The sequence below is a fragment of the Manduca sexta genome, chromosome 14, assembly GCF_014839805.1.
Source record: "Manduca sexta isolate Smith_Timp_Sample1 chromosome 14, JHU_Msex_v1.0, whole genome shotgun sequence".
Classification (NCBI taxonomy): Eukaryota; Metazoa; Arthropoda; class Insecta; order Lepidoptera; family Sphingidae; genus Manduca; species Manduca sexta.
This window is the reverse complement of record NC_051128.1, coordinates 1,433,640-1,454,713: the sequence shown is the minus strand read 5'-3', so window position 1 is coordinate 1,454,713 and position 21,074 is coordinate 1,433,640. Positions and strand designations below refer to the sequence as shown.

At 35.9% G+C, this 21,074-nt stretch overlaps 1 protein-coding gene across 1 annotated transcript in view; it reads right to left on the bottom strand.

Moving 5' to 3' along the window:
- Positions 1-3,188: 3,188 nt before the first annotated feature.
- Positions 3,189-21,074, bottom strand: part of LOC115447494 — a 70,448-nt gene continuing 52,562 nt past the window's right edge. The window contains exon 2 of the mRNA XM_030174584.2: positions 3,189-3,221. Coding sequence (XP_030030444.1) covers positions 3,218-3,221 — 4 coding nt within the window. The 3' untranslated portion in view covers positions 3,189-3,217. The remainder of the gene's footprint in view (positions 3,222-21,074) is intronic.

Genomic DNA, 21,074 nt, shown 5'->3' with positions numbered 1-21,074 from the left:
TCCCTGAGCGATAAGGGCGTGATGTGTGTTTTATTCAAGAACAAACGTAGATATTGCTACGACATAGGACAAATAATTTTATACCACTTATGACTGTTATACTTTACTATAAGCATTCTGTTTTTTTTGATAAACTGATGATCATGTGTTCAACGATTGCTATGACTTGTCCTTTAAACTAGGCTTAAAAGAGTGCTCACCTCCTGGTAAACAACGGTTCGGCTGTGCCTCTGGCATTGTAAAGTCCATGTGCGGCGAATGCTGCTTACCATCAGCCGGAATATTTGCTCGTTTGCATACTAAGGCAATAAAAAAAACATAAATATTATAGAAGGTAGAGAATTATCAAGCTTTGAAATAGTCCAGGTTCCATCTTTAGCTTTCAGGCTCTCTAAATACATGATAACATTATGGAAGTTTGCAATACATATATAAAAATAAGTTCCGCGAAGAGATTGTATAACAACTCTACCCACTTCTTTGAATCCTAATATTTTAGACACTAAATATGATTGTTTACCATCAAATACGTGCCTCTACAACATGGTCATGGGGCATGCTTATATCCCTAACAGCTTGAGCATAATATTCTCAGTTATGCAGGTTTCCTCACGATGTTTTTCTTCATCGTTAAAGCAAGCGATGATTCACAAATTTGTGAGTACAATTCTTCTCAGTCGTACACTCCTGGCGGAGTGGTCGTGGTTATGGATTGTCTGAAAAATTGATTGCGACTTTTGCGAGTTTCCTCCATCTCTCTCTGTTCATGGCACTGCGTGTCCATTCAGTAAGGGAACACCTTGCAACCGATTTAATAACGTCTGTCCATTTGGTGGGTATTCGGCCGCGAGGACGTTTACCTGCTACTCTTCCCAGTATCAACAATCGTTCGAAGGAGCTTTCATTACGGATGACATGACCAAAGAACCTGAGGATTCGCATTTGCACAATCGACGTAAGTCTTTGTTTGATGTGTGAGTACAACGCGAACATATAATTTGATCTTTTTTTATTGAGACTCGGCAAATTGGTTGCACTGCACCTGATGTTAAGTGAAGTGATGCCCAAGGATAGTGCCCATTGGCATCGCTGGATTGTCGGCACAGTCATGCCAGCCTGCATGATCATATTTGCCCTAGGCCGCGTTCGTTGCCCTAACACAATAGCTTAACCCTTTCACGGCTATTTCTACGGTTCAAAGCGGGCTGGAAAGGCGCGGAATTTCTCCAAATGGTAAAGACCTTTCTTGAATTATGCAAAGAGTTATTTGTTAGGACGTTGTTGTATACCCAGGTGTTATATATGTTGTGTGAAGGTTGTGGATTCGCTGAATTTGTGTGTAAGGGTTTTGGCGACGTTGGGGTAAATTGTTCGGGAAGCGAGTTACAAAATAAGCATTGATGTTAGTATTTGAATATGTTCAACGAAACATACTTATAGTATATGTTTTAGAATGTCTTATTGTTGGTATATTTTTTGCTTACTTATAAACTCGTCTTATGTTTTAATCAATTACTTTGCCACCTATTATCAAAAAATGTACTTATAAACTTGTTTTAGCGTTAAGAGGTGGTTAAGAATTGCTTAAATAGCTGGAAAAATTAAACATCGTCCGTGATTAAAAGTTTAAGAGCAGATTAGTCAAGTCGTAACTAAGCATAGCTTTGCGATTTTCTATTAAGTAAGACTGTAAGTATTTTTGAATTACAATTGAATTACCATTTCAATTATAAAACACTAGAGGGATTTACTCTACGCTCCTCATTGAGACATTAGGCGATGTTAAGCGCATTTTAAACGTTTCTCTCGTCTAAGTAATGCCCATCTAATGCTTAAAAAATATTGTACCTCTTTTTAAGCATATTGCGCGCATGGAGTATGGTGGAATTTGGTATAATTAGAGTTCATATAGAGTGCAGAACAATAAAAATTATGCTTTAGTATGTGTTACAAAAATATAAAATTCGACGACGGAATTTTGACTACTAAACGACGGGTAATATGACCAAATACTGCCCGCCCCGTGACCATGAAGGATATAAAGTCTTCGAAACGTCGGGAGACAATGATAATATAGATAATTGCGATAAAATCTGTAAATAATTTTATTTCAATTCATTTGCGTAAACATCATCATTATGACCAAATACGTAAATTTTGACTTAAAACAACTTATAAGTAAATGCGTAGAGAGAAAGAACAATTTAATGTCGTTGTTCACGTGATCTTAAAAGAAAAAGCCAAGTCCTTAAATTATGTACCATATTCTAACAGCGACAACTAGGTGGCCATCTCAACATAAGCTGTTATGATACTCAATCACAGCACTGGTTTTCGGAGGCAGTGCTGTATACATTAACCCCCTTATTCATAGACGTTATTTATCTAAGGACGGAGCATTGCTGTGATAACAATCTGTTTCTCAGTGCTGACGGCATGGCAGCCTTCACAGTGCGTAGACATAGGGCCGTTGTGATTGGCTAATATTGAGATACGACTTGAATCTAGTTGGCTGTCAAATAAACAAAGTTGATAAACAGACTTGTTATCACAGCAATGCTCCGTCCTTAGAAAAATAACGTCTATGAATAAGGGGGTAATTGTTTAATTCAGTCAACTGATGGATACCGATTACTTAAACATTGTATATTGGGCCTGGTCTCATACAGCCTTGTAAATATTCGTCCTCAGGAGGCTCTCGAAGGTTTTAGTACAGTTCATAACATCTAGATATCATATTCCCAAAAAATATACAATTATAATAAGTGCTCGAATAATGTATCACACAAACGTTAACAGTTTGCCAATTTTTTCTACGTTAGCAATTATAGGCCTACAGCACACACTAATAGACAAACAGATCACAAAACAACACCAAAATACTGACCCCCGTATTCATAGACGTTTTTCATCTTAGGACAGAGCAAAGCTGTGATAACAAGACTGTTTCTCAGTGCTGACGGCATGGCAGCCTTCGCAGTGAGTAGCCATGGGGCCGTTGTGATTGGCTAATATTGTTGTATCTCAATATTAGCTAATCACAACGGCCCTATGTCTGTTTCTCAGTGCCGTTGGGCACTGAGAAACAGACTTGTTATCACAGCATTACTCCGTCCTTAGATAAAAAACGTTTATGAATACGGGGGTTTCTATTTACTATTGCAACTAAAATACCGGACAATACTCACACGGTACAGACAATTCTGAAGTTAAACTTTTAACTGAAACAAAAATGTTGTGTTAATTTTGAACTTCCAATAAATCATGCTGTTTTGTCTAAACTAAAAGGTTTGCTTTTAACGAATTTTTCGAGCTAATAGCTTTTGATTTTGAGAATGTTACTAATAAAAAGTTACAATATTCCTTAATACTTATTATAGAAAACAGACACATCACGCCTTTATCTCCTAAGGTATAGGCAGACGTGCAACTAATACATCTATTTTTTGTTCCATTCCAGTAGGTGGCGAGCCTATCACCATCGGCCTTACCTATAATTATTAGACCGCTTTTTATTTTTGGTACAGAAATAGTAAACAGGCAGAGAAGTGTTCAAAAGCTAGTACCAATTAAGGGTAAAGTTTTTGATCAGCGTAGGAGGTAATCTTCGGTGATACGATGCTAAAATTAATTTACAAGTAGGTATTAAAGCCCGAGTGCTATGTGGGCGGAGCCGCGGACAAAAGCAAGTTTATTAATAGCGATAATTTCCATGGAATTAAATGTACAATATCTCGGTTTGGTTGAGATGCCTTGTAGGTTGGTCCATACAAGGCGATGGACTAGTAAGGCTCTTCGCTTCCGTATTAAATGTATGTTTATTTATCGCTTATTTCTGCGTTTAGCCTTATTAATATTGCTTTGTAGAGATGAAGTAAACAAACTCGCTTTAAGTAAATAGAATCTAATAAATATTATATAAAATATCGATCCTGTTTTATGTGCCGTTCCACTGTTGTATGGGATTCTTTGCTAATGGAAGTTGATATGCTTTAGAAGGAAAAGGTCAAAGGACATCCAGCAACAAAAATTCATTATAATTTTGCTGATGGTAGGATATATTTTATATCCGCGACCATCACCACGTGTTAAAACCCATAGTGGCCCATGTCAGCCTGTGTATGTCTGGTTCCAACAGACCGGTATAATTGTGTCGACTGTCAAGGAGTACTACTACTACACCTACTATTAGATGCAGTGGTAGTAAAAATAAGCTAATATAATTTGTCTTGGATTAGGTCAACCTGCGGTAGGACCCAATTTGTAACGGCCTAAATCCGCTTTAAGAGGCCCGTGCCGAGCAGTGAGACCTTATACAATTCAGGGCTTGTAAGCGATCATAGCCAGACCATTGCATAAAATTAAAACTGCCGAGCTAACAATAACAATACAAATAATTGTGCAGTGCAAAGCGAACTATGTGGAAATCTCGGAGGTTAGCTAACTGTTTAAATTATTCAATGAAATTATGAAAGTTTCGAGGTGAGGTCGCTGGGACCTTCGACCTTTATATCTGATTCAGGTCACGGGGTCAAGGCGTACGGGGTCGTTTGTAGGTCAAAATTGTGGATCAAACTCGGGAATTGCGTTTGCTTTTTGGAGGACGGTGAGGATGTTTGTTCTGACGGGTTAAGTTCGATAAAATTTTGTCATTTTTAGAACATAATGTTGCGTGTAGAGCTAACTTACTTTTATATCAAGGACGGATTCTGTTGGATAATATTAGTTTAGTAGTCTATTTATTTAATTTTTGTGTTTAGCCGTTAAGTTATAATTGCAATATTGTTAGGATTTAATCTTTGGTTTTCCCATTTAATGATTTTTATCCTTTTAATGGTTTTAAATGAATAAATAAATATAGTTATCTCACAGAATATCGACGTGAAGTTCACCTGCTGTGTGTGTACCCTTCCTTATGTAACCTTACGTATTCTTGATTCCATGGACGTCGCGCGGCAACTTCAGCAACAATAACCAGTTTCATAGGTGTTTCTTGGCAACAAGTTGACGTCTGCGCGGTGCTTTACGCACTGTGAGTTCACGGTGATGATCGTTTACCATCAGTACACTTGCGCATTGACTATCGTTATGTAAAAAAGGTTGAGGAGACATTTATTTGTGCGGAATACAAGATATCTTTACAAAATGTTTATTTACATAATTTTGCATATTTATTTCTGTTTTACATTACAAATGGAAAAGTGACGCTAATATGGAAAATTATAAATAGAAGGTTTTGACATTGCTTTAGTAAATGAAATTACATACTAGTTTTTATGTCAGATAACATTGTGTCAAAAATCATCCATGAATAAAGAATGTTTTCACCAAAAATCTCAGTTAAAATTGTTTTGATTTTTTTATCATTATGTAGTTTAGTACAAATTTTACGTAAATATTCATATTTCTTACTGAAAGTGTGATGCAGTTACGAAGAATTATCTGAGAATAGTAACATTAGGACCTAAAAAATAAGAATTACTTTGTATTCCTATTTATTTCATTCAAAACACACAATTTTTATTTTACCATATCTTTAAGTTATATTGCAACACAAAGCGATCCTCGTTCTGAGACATAAGTTGTAATACCTTCTGTCTAAGCATTTTAGGCTCGAATGTCTATCATTCAAATAATGCCGCCGTAAAGTGAAGAAACATCTAGTAGGCTGTCATGATTTTGTTGAATAGCATTAGAGTCTAGTATTGCCATTCGATAATTTTGACGGCATCGCTCTTACTGTCAAGTGCAGTGCAGCAGTGGCGAAGCGTCCATACAACTTGATTCCTACCGGCTTCCCTTTTAGGTTTATTTACGTTTGTTTTAGTTTTTGTTTTCTGTTAAATTGGCCGCGATATGTTAGGTAAGGCTAGGTTCTTTTCTTGGGATATCTTTTGAAAATTTTCACCCTTCGCCACTGCAGTTTAGTCACTGTTGAGTCAAAAAATCGGCATACAATCATGCCTGCTAGCTTAACGGCATAAATAGACCAAACAAAACCAACCTCGACGTATTCGCGCAAGCCATAACCTAAAAAATAACATTTTATCTTGTTTAATTTCTTACTAAATGCCGCATCTTGTTAGCAAATAGCCGTTTATCCTTTTTGGAGTCTGTTTCACGATAGGATCATTTGCACGTCGGATTCCCTTGTAACAAGTTTGTCAATGTTTATCAAGTGCTGTATGATGAACCCTGTCCAGGCATATTGCGTAATCCAAACCGTATTTTTATGGCATTTTATGTAGGTAATTCATAAATTATTTTAAGGTTTGATTTTGATTTATAACTCATATAATATACGCATAAATTATGCATAATAATAAAAGAGAAATGAGGCAGTATTTCATAGTATAAATATTGTAATGTGCAGGAGTTTGCCACTACGCACATTATGGATATCGCTCCATCTCATTCTTTCGCACGCATCACAATACCCGATGACGTCACGTGCGTGTATCTTTTCTCGTTTCCTGACACTTATCCATTATAACGAAATTCAAACTAACCTCTTGATTTTTTACGGGATTTCAATCAATGTTTCTGCATTTGAATTTATAGAAGGTTAATCTATACTATTATAATAAGCTGAAGAGTTTGTTTATTTGAAAGCGCTAATTTCAGGAATTACTGGTTCGAATTAAAATATTCTTTTAGTGTTGTATAGCTCATTTATCGAGGAAGGCTATAGGATATATAACATCACGTTATCACCAATAGGAGCAGAGAGTTTGTGAAAAGTGTTGCAAAAACGAGGAACATTTATTCCTTTTGAGAGCTTACGTTGCGTGCGCTGGGTAAAGCCGCGAATAAAAGCTAGTATTTAATATACGTATAGCATAAAAATGAGTCAAATATTCTATTGCATGTGGGCTTTCATATACAGCACTTGTTACGAAAAACTCGGAACTTCATGGCATGAAATTTAAAAACACATTTCCTTTTTTTAATTAAAGTAATAAAAAATGATGCATGCCTAGAGAACTAACGCCTGGTTTGTATTTTAATTAATAAAGTTTCAAGAGTTTTCTCGGCTTCGTTAACAGATGGCGTTAATTATAATATTTAGAATATTCCGTAAACAGAAATTTAATAATAAGTTACTTGAATAATTTTTATGTGTATTTTGTTCAGAAGTTTATTATATAATCTGTATAATACTCACGTTTTATTTTAAATAGGATTTTTCGGAAATTATCTTTTTATATCGTCATTAGTCATTGAATGATTATTCGTTGCATGTAAAAAATAATTTTACTTCCTCAATAGAATTTGTCTACAATCTAAATAAACAGAACAGAGTTTTCATGAATTTTGTAAACTGTGTATTCAGATAAATGTATAGTTTACAATAAGGAAATTAAATTATACATGGATTAGTTCTAAACTAAAATGCGGATGTCTTCTGAAAGGTTGCTTTTTTACACAAGAAAAGAGACTTTATTGTAGTAAAACTCTCACGCGGACGGAGCCACGTGCCAAAACTAGTAGCATTTATAGCTTTAAATTATTTTTTTCCCTTGTGTAAAGTTTTTCTTGCCGTTAAATGTCTGACGGTGGGATTCTTTTTGTTTCAAAAAAGTTCACAGAAACCTTTCAAACTTTGTGAAGGTCTTCGTACTCCAGTCGTATCGCGGAGAACATAATTTATACTGGATGTAGATTCGAATCCAACATCACGGTGCAGATGTTATAGGACTGGTTTTTGAAGGCATATATTAAATAGTGTTTAATTACAGTTCATTATCCCGTTATAATATATCAATCAGAAATCCCGAAACTGGACTACCAACACAAATGTGACATACATCGCTCGCCCCGTTCCTCACCCACAAAAAATCCATCCACAAACCGCGCAAACTATTCCATCCATCTCAAAAGCTGGAGTTATAACAGATTCCGAAGCGTCGTACCGCCGCGCGGGGTCATCGACCCGCCGTGGGACTGCGCATCTCCGTTGTACGTTCTGCCACGTCATAGTACTACGAGGGACGTTTTTTTTCTTGAGACGGCGCACGCGCGCTGAGCTTTCGGTTTCGATGTATTTTTATAGGGATGTGTTGTGGGGTGGAATTGGCAATTTCGAGTCATGTTTATAATAATGATGATAAGGCTATACCTGAAAGCGGTGCAAGGAGTCTGTCAGTGTATGTTAGTATAAAGAAATTAATAAAAGAAAACAGTACCTTTATTACAATGAACTAAAGTGGAAATAAAAATAAATTTAATATTGTAAAACTCAGACAAAAGGTTTCATAAATCCAAGAATTCCTACAAATATCTCACTTAACATTTCATAAGTTCTGGTATCCCAGCATTTCTTATTTCTTTTGAAATAAAAGATGAAATAAATATTTCGCTTTAATAAAAGCATTTTTCGCAATCTTTTAGCCGGTGTCAACGCTCGTGCCACCCTAAACCCGAGCTAATAAAGTTACAGAGGCGGTGGGAGGGAGCAGAGGAGAGGGTAGGTATCCTACAAGCGCGAATACTACAGTTTATACGTAGCAACTCCAATACCGCGGGTTTTACCGACTGTCGAGCAGGGACATTTAATCTATTTCTTGCAATGTTTATTTCTTTAATATTTCTCGAGTCTAAACTTTATTTCCTGCAAGTTACAATTTTGTAATATTTTTCGGGTTAGATTTTATGTGTAAGTCCTTCTGGGAAGGTAAGACGACTTTATTATAGAGGCATGAGGGTAAACTGCACTGTGCCACATATTTTGTTACTTGATGAAGTGCAGTTACAATCCAAAAATATTCACTTCAAACCACCAAACCATAGGAAGTTCAAAAGTGCATTGGCTAGTGTAAAGGCCAAATTCCCTTTCGTTAAAATGGTTGATTTTACGACTGACCACTGCAGTATGTTATGTGCAACGCATTTCCTTTAACCGCAATGAGACTGCACAGTGCTGCGGTCGGCGCGGTGCCTGCTTTTTGCGCACAAAATGGATATTATGAATGTGGAAAATACGCGCTTACTTTGTACGTTTTGAAGGAATTATGGGAAATTAAATGAATTTGAAATAAGACTATTTTACAGATTTTATCGAGCTTTTTATATTATAATTTTCTCCCGATATTTTAAAATTATGCAAAAAATTTTAATGTACGGTGAATTCATTCATATTTGAATGAATTTACGGTGCAGTTTCTATGGATGTCATAATGGCCTGTTTTATTGTCCCAGGTAGGAGAAATGGAGATACTTATTGACAAGCGAGAGCTTTACTATAAACGCTGTCTTAATTAATGGTTTCCTATTATATTTTTTAATACATCCGATTAAATATTTTCATAAAATACGTATTTCACGAGTAGACAATATACTTGCAAAATTCTAGCATGAGTTTATGTATGAAATAAAAGAAACGCACATAAACAAAGATCTATAGAACCTTCAGTGTTAATTTTAAAGGAAATGGTCTGAAAGCCATTACACAATGGCTGTTTCCCGCAACATAAAATATTTTACTTCCACATTTTTATAGGTCGTTAGAATATGATAAATTTAGGTGCCCATTAGACAATGTTTGGCTATTACTTAAGGAGAGTACTATAAAGGTAATAATTATTTTTATGTCTGACTATGTAGTATCTTACCAGCAAAGCATAATTTTTATAAGCCCCTACTGGACATAGATCTCCCCAGATTTTCAAACCAACATGTCAAAAGCAGGCTACATACACCATTCAGTATAATTCTGATACTCTTAGAACGGACTAGATGTGCAGAAGGGAGAACAATAACTAAATACCTAGCAGTTAAATTCGCCTGTTCAGCTATACAGTCGTAGCCAAAATCGGCTGAAAAGACGTCTTACTTCGGCTGATTTTATTCTATAAAATACAGAACCCGTTAACAATAGTAACGAGTAATTGACCGCCATTAGACAAGTCCATTAGCAGTGAGCGACTTTCTTAGACCGCAAAAGAAAGTACAAAAAGAATGCCCGTAATAGACAAGCTGTCCAGAGATAAGGCATTATCATTTCTTATACATGTTTCTAAAGGTCGCGTTATGTTTTGCGTATGTACTTCAAAAAATGTATGTAAATATGTCCATGAATAAAATATAAATGAGTTAACTATCGTGGAACATAAGTGTATACTTTTATTCATAAGCCGACCCGATCTTTGGATCACCGCGAAAATGGACCAGAAAAAAATAATTAAATATGTTCTTTCGAAACTGTCGACCGAAAATTAAATTAAGTTTATCCAAAAACGTATAGTTGGGATGTTTTTAAACTTGTGTACAGATCGCAGACTATGTCAAAAGTATATACTATCTGCAATATTCTCAGCTTTGGAAGCTCAGGTAAACTAACTTAGCTTATCAATTGGTATGCGACTGGTGTAAGGAGAGCAAAGATAATTAATGTAAGGAAGTTGACAGCTTAATAATAATTTTTTTATTGTCACACGACATACTAATCAAATATCTGAATTATTCGACTATTCTGGTTTTTAGTGGTCAAAGTGAGACAGCTGACGCAAAGTAACGCAAGATAATATGATATAAAAACTTATTATTAATAGTTTTTAGAATAGCAATTACTACTCACACCTTTCTCTGAGCATACAGCAAAATGTCAGTGATATTTTAAATAGTAATAAACTAAACATAGACTTTATGTTAATGGTTGCTAGTGCGTAGTAAATTTAATTTAAATGCAACGATGACGCGACATCGGTTACTTTTATGTGCGAGTGAGGTTAATTTTGAAAGCGTGGCATCACTTAATGGTGTCATGCTATTTATATATCTTATAATGAACGTTATTAATCACTGGTTTATTTAATCATCGTTATGTCAGCATAATTTTTGTGTTAAATAACACGAATCTCAAACAAATATTAATCATATATAATAGATCTATGGCTCATAATTTATGTGTTTTGTAGGTCAAAGTTCGCGAAATGTTGCTACTGTTTACATATTAAACATAACAAAAGTACAATATTAGAAGAAGGCTGTTCAGTTAATGCTGACAGGGACAGTAGTTCAGAACGCCACTGGTTTCCAATTCTCCAATTCCTGTCGTGATATGTGGAAAATTAGTTTAAAGGCTTGAGGCTTACCATCACACGAATGGTTTCTGCAATCTCAAATACCTTTCTCCCTTAATCTAAGTATATTCATTTCCTTTAAATACGAGTCTTAATGAGCATTGGATCTTACTTAACATTAAGAATGAGTATAGATTTTTATTTCAATTAATAAATGTTAATGTGAACTAATGGATTTAAGTTTAAGTATTGAGAATATGTATTAAGTTTTTTGTTTGTTAGGTTCTGACGTAACGCATCGCCGAATGGGCACGCACCAAAGCCGTCACGAGCAAGCAAGGACCTTTGGGTTATGCAAGCGCAAATGTTATGTCTACCTCGCAACTTATCCTAATGGCTTGCAGTTCTAGCGTCCCTCAATCACTCCCAAACTCGGGTCAATGCCCCTTACCTTGCATCTGTGTTATGAAATTCTAACTGTTCGTCATTAGAGTTGTATTTGAAAATGTATTTGTAGTTGTTCGGTTGAATTTTAATGTTTGACTGTTTGTATCAGTAAAATTTTCGGAATCTAGAATAATTATACCTAAGTATCGCTGAGTTAAGAGTAATTTAATATGTCATGACCGAATGTTAAGTAAAATAAAAAAAAGCAATAGTACAGGTATGATTTTTTGTATTAATTGCTTAGGTTGGGTTTCATTTAATTATTAGTATGGACTCGTTAAATGTACACCCGAAATTGAAGTGCAAATCCAGGAATCTCATTCCTTTGAGACTTCACTAATGGATAACTTTGTAATTAATATTAATTTACTAATAGAAAAAGCTGCGGTGACTCACAGACTGTACGCAGTGACATAAGTTCTGAGTACTGTGTGAGGTAGACGCCGAGTACTCTGTCTCACCTACGTGGGAGGAACTACTACCTAAAGATGGGTCATTTCATGTGCTCCATTCCTCACTTTTTCCCCCCTGAGGCAATTCTTGTGCGCTCGGTCGCCACACCGAATGTACGCCCATGCACGGGGCATTTTTCGCGGCCCTAGGCACACAGTTAAGTGTATACCCCATGGTTACTAACTCACATTGAGGCCTATAAGGGCTCGCGAACAGTTCCTAGCCTTATCCCCTCCTCCTATCTTAAGTAGTTTCCTTATTCTTCTCCCACACTTCATGCCCAACTATCCCCAGCTTTCCTCCAGGACCCTGCAGTCGCTAAGCTGGGGGATTCCAGTATCCCATTCGCGGGTTTCCGCCGGTGTTAACTGCGGCGTTCAATACCAAAAAAAGCCCTCACTTATTCGTTTTCATCAAACAGAAGTGTGTTTTATAAATCTGAGGGTAATCTTACCTTGTCAGTTCAAATATTAGTATAGCGACATCTTGCGGTGCAAGCCAGTACTACTTTTAAACTCGGTCAAGCAATAATGTCAGATTTTATAGGTTACTTGGCATCGTGCAGCGAGAATTTTTATGATTTATCATTTAACTTCGCAATATGTTTTAAAATTCACATTTTATTGGGGATAATGTAATGGCGATCGATTGGTATAGAGTTTAGATTGTAAAGGGCCCTAGGTTCGACGGCAACGAGGACCAATTGTAAAAGTTGTGATAACCATTTCCTTATGATAGGGACTAGAGGCACTCTGTGATCCATATATTTTGAGTTCAACCGAGTTCATTCGTTACATTATTCTATATTTGCACATAAAGACAGCATTTACATAGTTTAACATAATAAAGCTTAGAAAGTAAGTAATTTTATATTACCTAGTAGTAGCCGTTGCTCGCGGCTTTGCACGCGTTAAAATACTTTGCCGCAACAAAATTGAAATAATCTATAGCACCATGTAATTAATAAATTAGATTAACAATATCAAATATACCCCTCGAGAACAAATTATAATCCAATACATAGTCTATCTTTGTGTCAAATTTCACCCGAAATTGTTCAGCGAATAGTGAATACTGCGTGTACTTCTAACAGATATCCGAACATTTACAAAAACATTGGTAAATGGTATTTATAATATTAGTAAGGAAGAAGTAGGAAGCTAATTGAATGGCGAAATCCCCACTAAACATAGGCCTCCCCTAAGGATTTTTAGAAGGACCTGTCAAAAGCGACCATCTAAAATATATTTCACTGTAAGTTCACATATATAAAATCAGCCCCCTGCTGAGCACGGGCCTCCTCTACTACTGAGATGGATTAGGCCTTAGTCCACCATGCTGGCCTAGTGCGGATTGGTAGACTTCACACATCTTCGAAATTCCTATAGAGAACTTCTCTGATGTGCAGGTTTCCTCACGATGTTTTCCTTCACCGTTAAAGCGAACGATCATTTTTTTAGAAAAGTCAGAGGTGTGTGCCCTTGGGATTTGAACCTGCGGACATTCGTCTTGGCAGTCTGTTCCACATCCAACTAGGCTATCGCCGCTTTTTAATTTCACATACATACATTTGCTTGAACAGATATAATTAGAAATATATGAACTCCAAATAAATGCGCTTGAAGTTCGATGCGTAAAAAAAATCTAAATTAATTAATAATGAATGGCGTGTACTTTGACTTATTATTAATTAAAGATATGGCTGACGTTTATGCGACGTTTGTTTTTGTATGCAGTAATGTACCGTGGACTGCGCAGGCGCGTATTTGGTTACAAAAAATCGGAGAGTGACACTATAGTTTTTTACGCGCCTTGCCAAAGAGAGAAAAAATATAAGCATAGTTTTGTTAAGTCTTCATGCATGTAGTTGACAGTTTTTATAAGAAAATACTAACAAAACTTAAGATTAGTTTAAAAGAGGGAATATTAAATTAAGTAAGGAAGTTTCTTTAACTTAGTAATAAACTCATTATCCAAAATTATTATTGTTATATTTATAATATCTCCATAAATGCATAATCATTAAAATTCCCCATTATATTTGATAACCAAAGAACCCTTTGACAACCAAAATAAAACCTAAGCCTAAAATGCATGAATATTAACTACGCCCCGCTTCCCATATCGATCAGTGCCGGGCCGAATTTAAGTATGTAAATTTTGACCCCCATCCCAAATACAGGATCCGTGACTGGCTGCAACCTTGAGTGCGTCAAGCCTTAAATACATAAATGTATGAGACGCCATACAGCTGTGTGCGAAAAAATAATGAATTATTAATCTTTTATTACTTACCTAGATACGAGGTTTTTATTGGAAATTAGTCTAAACTATACTATGTATTACTGTGGCTTTGTTTACATATTTTTCGGGAATATATGGATATATAACAGTCTATTTTACCAATAAATATTATGGCTTTGTGTTTGTGAATTGTTTGTGAAATTATGTTATTAATTTCAAGTGTTCCAGCAATCAGCTTATACAAATACTTGTAAACTAAGATCAGAATAAATGTTCCACGAAATGCTGACAATAAGGATAAATTATTTCAGGCTATATGCGGCGATAGCCTAGTTGGGTGTGGAATGGACTGCCCAGACGAGTGTCCGCAGGTTCATAACCACAGAAGGGCACACATCTCCGACTTTACCAAAATCATGTGTGTATTCTTTGTAAATTATCCTTTAACGGTGAAGGAAAACATCGAGAGGAAACCTGCATACCTGAGAAGTTCTCTATAGGAATTTTGAGGGTGTGTGAAGTCTACTAATCCGGTGGATTAAGGCCTATTCCCTCTCAGTAGTAGAGAAGGCTCGTGGCCAACGGTGGGACAGTATATAATACAGGGCTGATATTATTATTATTATTACTTCATGCTAGATTTGATTTCAGTCAACAGCAGCAAAACAGCGTCTGCGCTACGCCTAACCCTAAATCTACAGTCACGTACAACATTTCGTTCTGTTGACTTTATAGTATCGTAAAGACGTAAACGTAAGTTCAAGTTTGAACCTAACGCGGCAGAGACGCAACAAGTGCTGTCTTTATATCAAACTTATCCGACTGTAATAAAGTACAAATTCCAATACCAATGTCCCGGTAACTTTTACGCATTATCTAAAATCGATACAAATAGGTCTCAGACTGGGAATTGAAGTCACGTTTCACAGCCAAATCTACTATATATAAAAATAAATGTGTCTATGTATGTTTCACACCAAATCGGCTAGAGCGAGATTAATGAATTTTTAGTTAATCTTCAGAGTAGCTCAACGATCCTGTGAAGTTTAGTAGCGGTTGGACAATCAAAATACATTTGGCTGCAGATAATACTCGTGGGAAGTAAGATCTGGCCGCTAACGTTTATAGAAATAAATCTTAAATAAAACATAACTATACTATACTATACTATGCTATACTATACTATACTATACTATGCTATACTATACGATACTATTAGTCTTAAATTTCGATTTCGAGATTTCGATTCGAAGCTATGCTTGGTTAAAACACAAATTATTCGATAGCTGTAAGTCAAAACACGCCATCTTGTAATAATAAGGTTTTTAGGAACCGGTGATGTTTTTGACAATTATTTAAGCAAGTCTTAACCATCTCTTAACGCTACTATAAGTTTATAAGTAAGACTAAATCTATACTTATAATAAATCTGTAGAGAAGTCAATTCTGTACATGAAATATATTTCCAAAATAACTATCAGGGGGTGATTAGGGATCGATACTGATGCCTGTCTGTCTGTATAACCGTTATAGAAACAAAAACTACTCGACGGATTTTAACGAAACTTGGTACAATTATTTGTCATACTCCTGTGCTGGTTATAGTATACTTTTCATCATGCTACAATTAATAGGAGCAGAGCAGTGAAGGGAAATGTTGGGAAAACGGGAGAAGTTACTGCATTTTTTAAGCTTCCGTCGCGTGTGCAACCTTAATGGTTAAAGCTACACAGAAATCATGTATGACGGAAATGTTCTCCCTTAAAATTATGTAAAAATATCCTACGACAGCATATGTCTATCTTTTATGGTTGACTCACAATAACACGTGTAACTCCTGATAGCTTAGCAGTTTGAAGCTTTCTCATTATATTTGTCTACTCTTACGTTTATAACACTCTCAGTCATCCCTAATTAAAAAGTTAACATTATTAAATATTCCATAAAAAAGAATCATAGAAATCGGTATAGAAACACCAAGGTTATACATGAAATACGCTAATAATTAGCCATCACGCGTGAATACTGAATCATGCTATAAGGATTATTTTTGTATATATATAAGGTCGCGAACGCACAGGCAGGCGGCTTGCTTGGCACCTAGACGCTAGCGAATCACCTAGGGAGTAGCTTCGTAAAACGAACATTCTCGAACGTTCGCGACCGGCTCCATTTTTGAAGTCCAAAATCCACGCGGGCGAAGCTGCGGGCGGAAGCTAGTATAAAATATAATAATACTTTTCCTTGAAGTGATGATAAATAAGTTGTTATTTTGATGGATGGGGAGGATGGCTATACGATGGATTGTGGGGTGACGTCTAAGAAGGATGGGCTTGCTGGAAGTAGCTGAGAAACATTTGATCTTTCTTACTTTATTATATATACTAATTATAATTCTAGTAATTTTTTTATGTCAGTTTGTGAAAATGTTTGGATTTTTGTTAGAAATACAGAAAACTATAGAATGGATTTGGATGAAATTTGGAACACTGATTGACCATAAAATATTCTACGATTTTTCGATAAAGTATATGTTAAGACTTTTTGATTTCATCGCGGTCACGGGGGGGACTAGTCCCCTCCGCGACCATCAAGGCTACAAAGTTTTCGAAGCGTTGGGGGAAAATAATAATACAAAAACCGTGATAAAATCCGGAAAATAGTTTTATTTCAATGTAAGACTTTTCTCCGAGGAAAGATTCTTTGTGGACGAAGCCGCAAGCAACACATGAACATCTAATATAAATATTTGTTATTAGATTTCTACTAACAAATTAATTAAAGTCCCAAATTTTTCACACAAGTGAAGCTACGAGCAATCATTGTTATTACTACCTAAAAAAACAAACTTATACATTAATCACCATCTTTTTATATTGACATTTATTTCCCCTCCAAAAAAAGAAAAGTAACAAAGTGGGGAGCGCTCAGCCATTCGTTCGTCATTAAAACACACACTTTTCTTTTAAACATCAAAGAGATAAAAGAAAATTGTGCGCGGTCATCAAATGGTGGGATAGACGGGCATTAGTACTAGAGAGAGACAGACATAGGTGCAAGCGAGATGGCAGATAGGGTTCCGTTGTCTCGGAATGTTAGTGAAAGCGGAACTTTCATGGTGAAAACTATAATTTTCGAAAGAGTTCGTATGTTTTGTTTAGATATTATTACTAATTGATAAGTAAGGTGTTGTCCGCTTCGTGCGCGATAGGTTGAATAAAAGGTTCCATTATATACTTTTTCAGGATAAAAAAGCTATTTGGTAATTAAGAAATGGTCTCTTTGTGTACGTAATCCTAATCCATTCAGTGGTCTCGCCCTCTAACAACTATCCAAACATCTTCACACGTTCTTGCATTTAATATATTAGTAAAATTTGCTTTGTTTAATTATTTTAAAAATATTTTGATTTACACTATTTGCCACCATGTTCTTTGCGAAGCACGTCACAGCATTGTCTTCGCGGCACCCACAAAAAGTGCGGTAACAAGAGGTATTTCTTGTACGTATATTTTTTTCCTACCCACATAGAAAGAGTGTTATATTAAACAGAGTTTTCGTTATATGAAATTAAAAATATGTGATAACTTTTGCCTGTGGTTTCGCCCACGTGAAACAGTTTGCCGGGTGAATGTCTCAGTATATATTTCCCGGAATAAAAAGTATCCTTTGTCCTTCTTAGAGTCTAAAACTATCGAAATCGGTTGGCCGTGAAAGCGTAACAGACATACATACAGACAGAGTTACTTTAGCATTTACAAGTATGGATTGTATATCCAAAGGCGTTTTTTTGTTGTTTTGAATGGCGAGACGAGCTTACCGTTCGCCTGATGGTAAGCGATACGACCGCCCATAAACAGTAGAAACACCACCCAAAATCTTTAATTACAAAGTATTGTTTGGTATTCCACTGCGCTCGCCATCCTGCGATATGAGGTAGGTAGTAAGTCTTATTATGTCCAGTAGTTACTGGCTACAATATTTTTCAAACCTGAACATAACAGTGACTACACACTGCTGCTTGGCCGCAGAAATAGACATTGCGGTGGTATCTACTCAGGCGGACTCTGGCATAGGAGAGACCTCCCGTATTACCACCAGTAATAAGTAAGTAAGGAATGTAGAGTCCTATACTGTATTCAAGGAAAAATACAAATATATCTATTATGCTTTACAATTGACCCTATTGTGTTTGATGTAACTGATAAACCTTAACAAAAAAGAATATAAAAAAATAGGTATTCTTTGGGTCTTTAGCATTTTTTTCCTTCACTAAATATAGTACAGAAACGAAATCAAATGCGCTACTTTTTTTAGAGTAAACTTCAATTTAATAAACCTATTTTCGTCAATGTTTGTCTATTTACTTTTATATTTAATAGCATATAAAAAAAATGCCAACAGAGGAGGTAAATCGCATCCCCCGACGGTCGTTAGCATTATACTAGTCAGTCTACCACAAAACGGGTACCATGGTCGCTATCCATTTGGTCAAGTATTTGTATTGATACCAAGCTTATACTAAAGTTTCTGTATCTAGTCTGCTACGATGCAACTAGACTTAATTTTAATTTATGAACCCATGTCGCTTACGACAATGGCGACTACTGTTGTGAATGGTTATTGATGAGTCTTCACATAGCTGATGTATCTAATTTGAACTCTGAATGTTCTTGAACAAATCCTGCATGTGAGATTGCACTTGACATATTTGTAAGTAATGTTTGAAGGTGACTTAGTTTTTATACTAATTTAAACCTTTAATTTTAATACCAACTATATCAGGAACCCTTCGCTTTCCGTAGCACGCCCGACCGAACTTGAAGGTGACAGTGCAATCAAATACATCTCAAGACGGATTTAAAAGAAACATCTCGCAAATTTTAACGTCGATTAAAAATAAACCTTGAGGAATGAAAACACGGATTATTATTAACTGTCAGATAGTTTGTAGATAAACGCAGTTTTTGCTTTAGGTTTTATCAAACGTTTTTAGATTTGATCTCTGAGGCAGGTGTCAAGTTAATCCTTTCGGGATTGAGATTTGTAATAAAAAGAGATGTTTACTCGTAAATATGTTTTTGGAGTTTTTATAGCTGTTATTTATAGGAGTTAGTTTACTTTTTAGACTAATATTACTAGGTTTTAATTAATTATTATTTATTTACCCACATTTTTGTTATTATCTCTGTTTCGTTTTTTATTTTACGTACCTTGTTGCGCTGTAAATATTAATCTTAGTTTTAAACATTGTTTCTCAGTAAGTGAATTATGTTTACAATTCTTAATAATAAATAAAGCTCTTCTTAAACCTTTTTGCTCGCTAAGTCGGCCACAAAAAGTGTTTCCGAAATGCCCTTCCCGGGTTCTCAAATTTGGTAGAATTCGATGAAATTTCTGAGTGATATCTACACTAAATTTCATCGAAGTCGGTTCAGTGGTTCATTCATGAAAGCGTAACAAACAGAAGCGTAAAAAACTGTCGTATCAGTACATGTATGGAAGTATGGAAATCTAATGTAGTCTAAAACAATATTTAGTAGTCTTTAGAAATTTTGTATATTATAATTGAAAACAGCCACTACAGCGGGTTTTAACACCTTGTGTACGGTGGTCGCCGAGCGGATATAAAATATATCCTACCTCTAGCAAAAGTAAGAATGAAAAACGATTTCATAGTCTCAGTAGCAACATAAACAAACACAATGTACCTTAATTACAAATAATAATTAAAAATAGCTGAACGCGGCTGTGACCGCTAGTATACATCGCACTCTTAATAAAATAATGACCCATTTCAAAATTGCCAATTTTTGGTAATCGGCAAATAACCAATTCCTGTTGGCGACCTTTTAGTTTTTTCCTTTTTTTTCATGCTATAGGTTTCATTTTTTATCTATCTTTAATAAGCTCAATTTTAAAGCAAAAAAGGTAGCAAACAAAAATTTGTTTTCCGACGACTGCCACAAATTAACAATTTTGAAATAGGTCATTATTTTATTAAGAGTGCGATATGTAAGTATGTATATACCCATATAATGGTTACATTACGTGCACTTTTTACCAGGATAAAAGCCACGCCGTGAATCAGCCTTGCTCACGTGTTAATACAGGATCCCGGAGCGTGTAACTGCAATTAGCATCTCCTGATTACTCGGAGAGTTCACATTACAGATCCTGTTTGGTAGCAATCATTTTAAAATGTTATGTAGATGCTTCTTTTTACAATGTTAGTAACCAGTGATTTCTGCACATCTAAGAAGTTCTCTATAGGAATTTTGAGGGTGTGTGAAGTCTACCAATTTGCGCTGGGCCAGCGTAGTGGACTAAGCTCTAATCCCTGTTAGAAGTAAAGGAGGCCCGTGCAGCAGTGGGATAGTATATAACACAAGGCTGGTATTACTGCCTCGGTGGCGTTGTACTGCATGTGCGGTACGGCAGCGATCTGATGTCCTGAGTTCGAATTCCGGGTCGGGCAAAGTGATATTTGGGTTTTTCTGTTCAGTATCAGCCCGGTGTCTGGAATTTGTGCCCAATATGGCGATAGGCCCGCCCCTTATCACATCATGGGACGGAACACTCTTGGCGAGAAGTGGACGTTTGTTGCGTCTCTACATACCCCTTCGGGGATAAATGCGTGATATGTGTGTCTGATATTAATATAATTATAACAAGCGCTTTTACTAACCAACGACTGCCCAGGAACTGTAGAAGGACGCGTTTTTACCATTGTTAATATTAATAAAAAGTACACGAATGGCATATCCAATTGATTACGTTTATAGCTGGGATATGTTATTTCCATACATTTTTCGTTTTGTATTAGTTCGACGTTCTAGGTTTCACAACTAATACTAATATTTTTTGTTACAGAGTGCATGGAAATCACAAAGGGACAGAAGGGCCCCG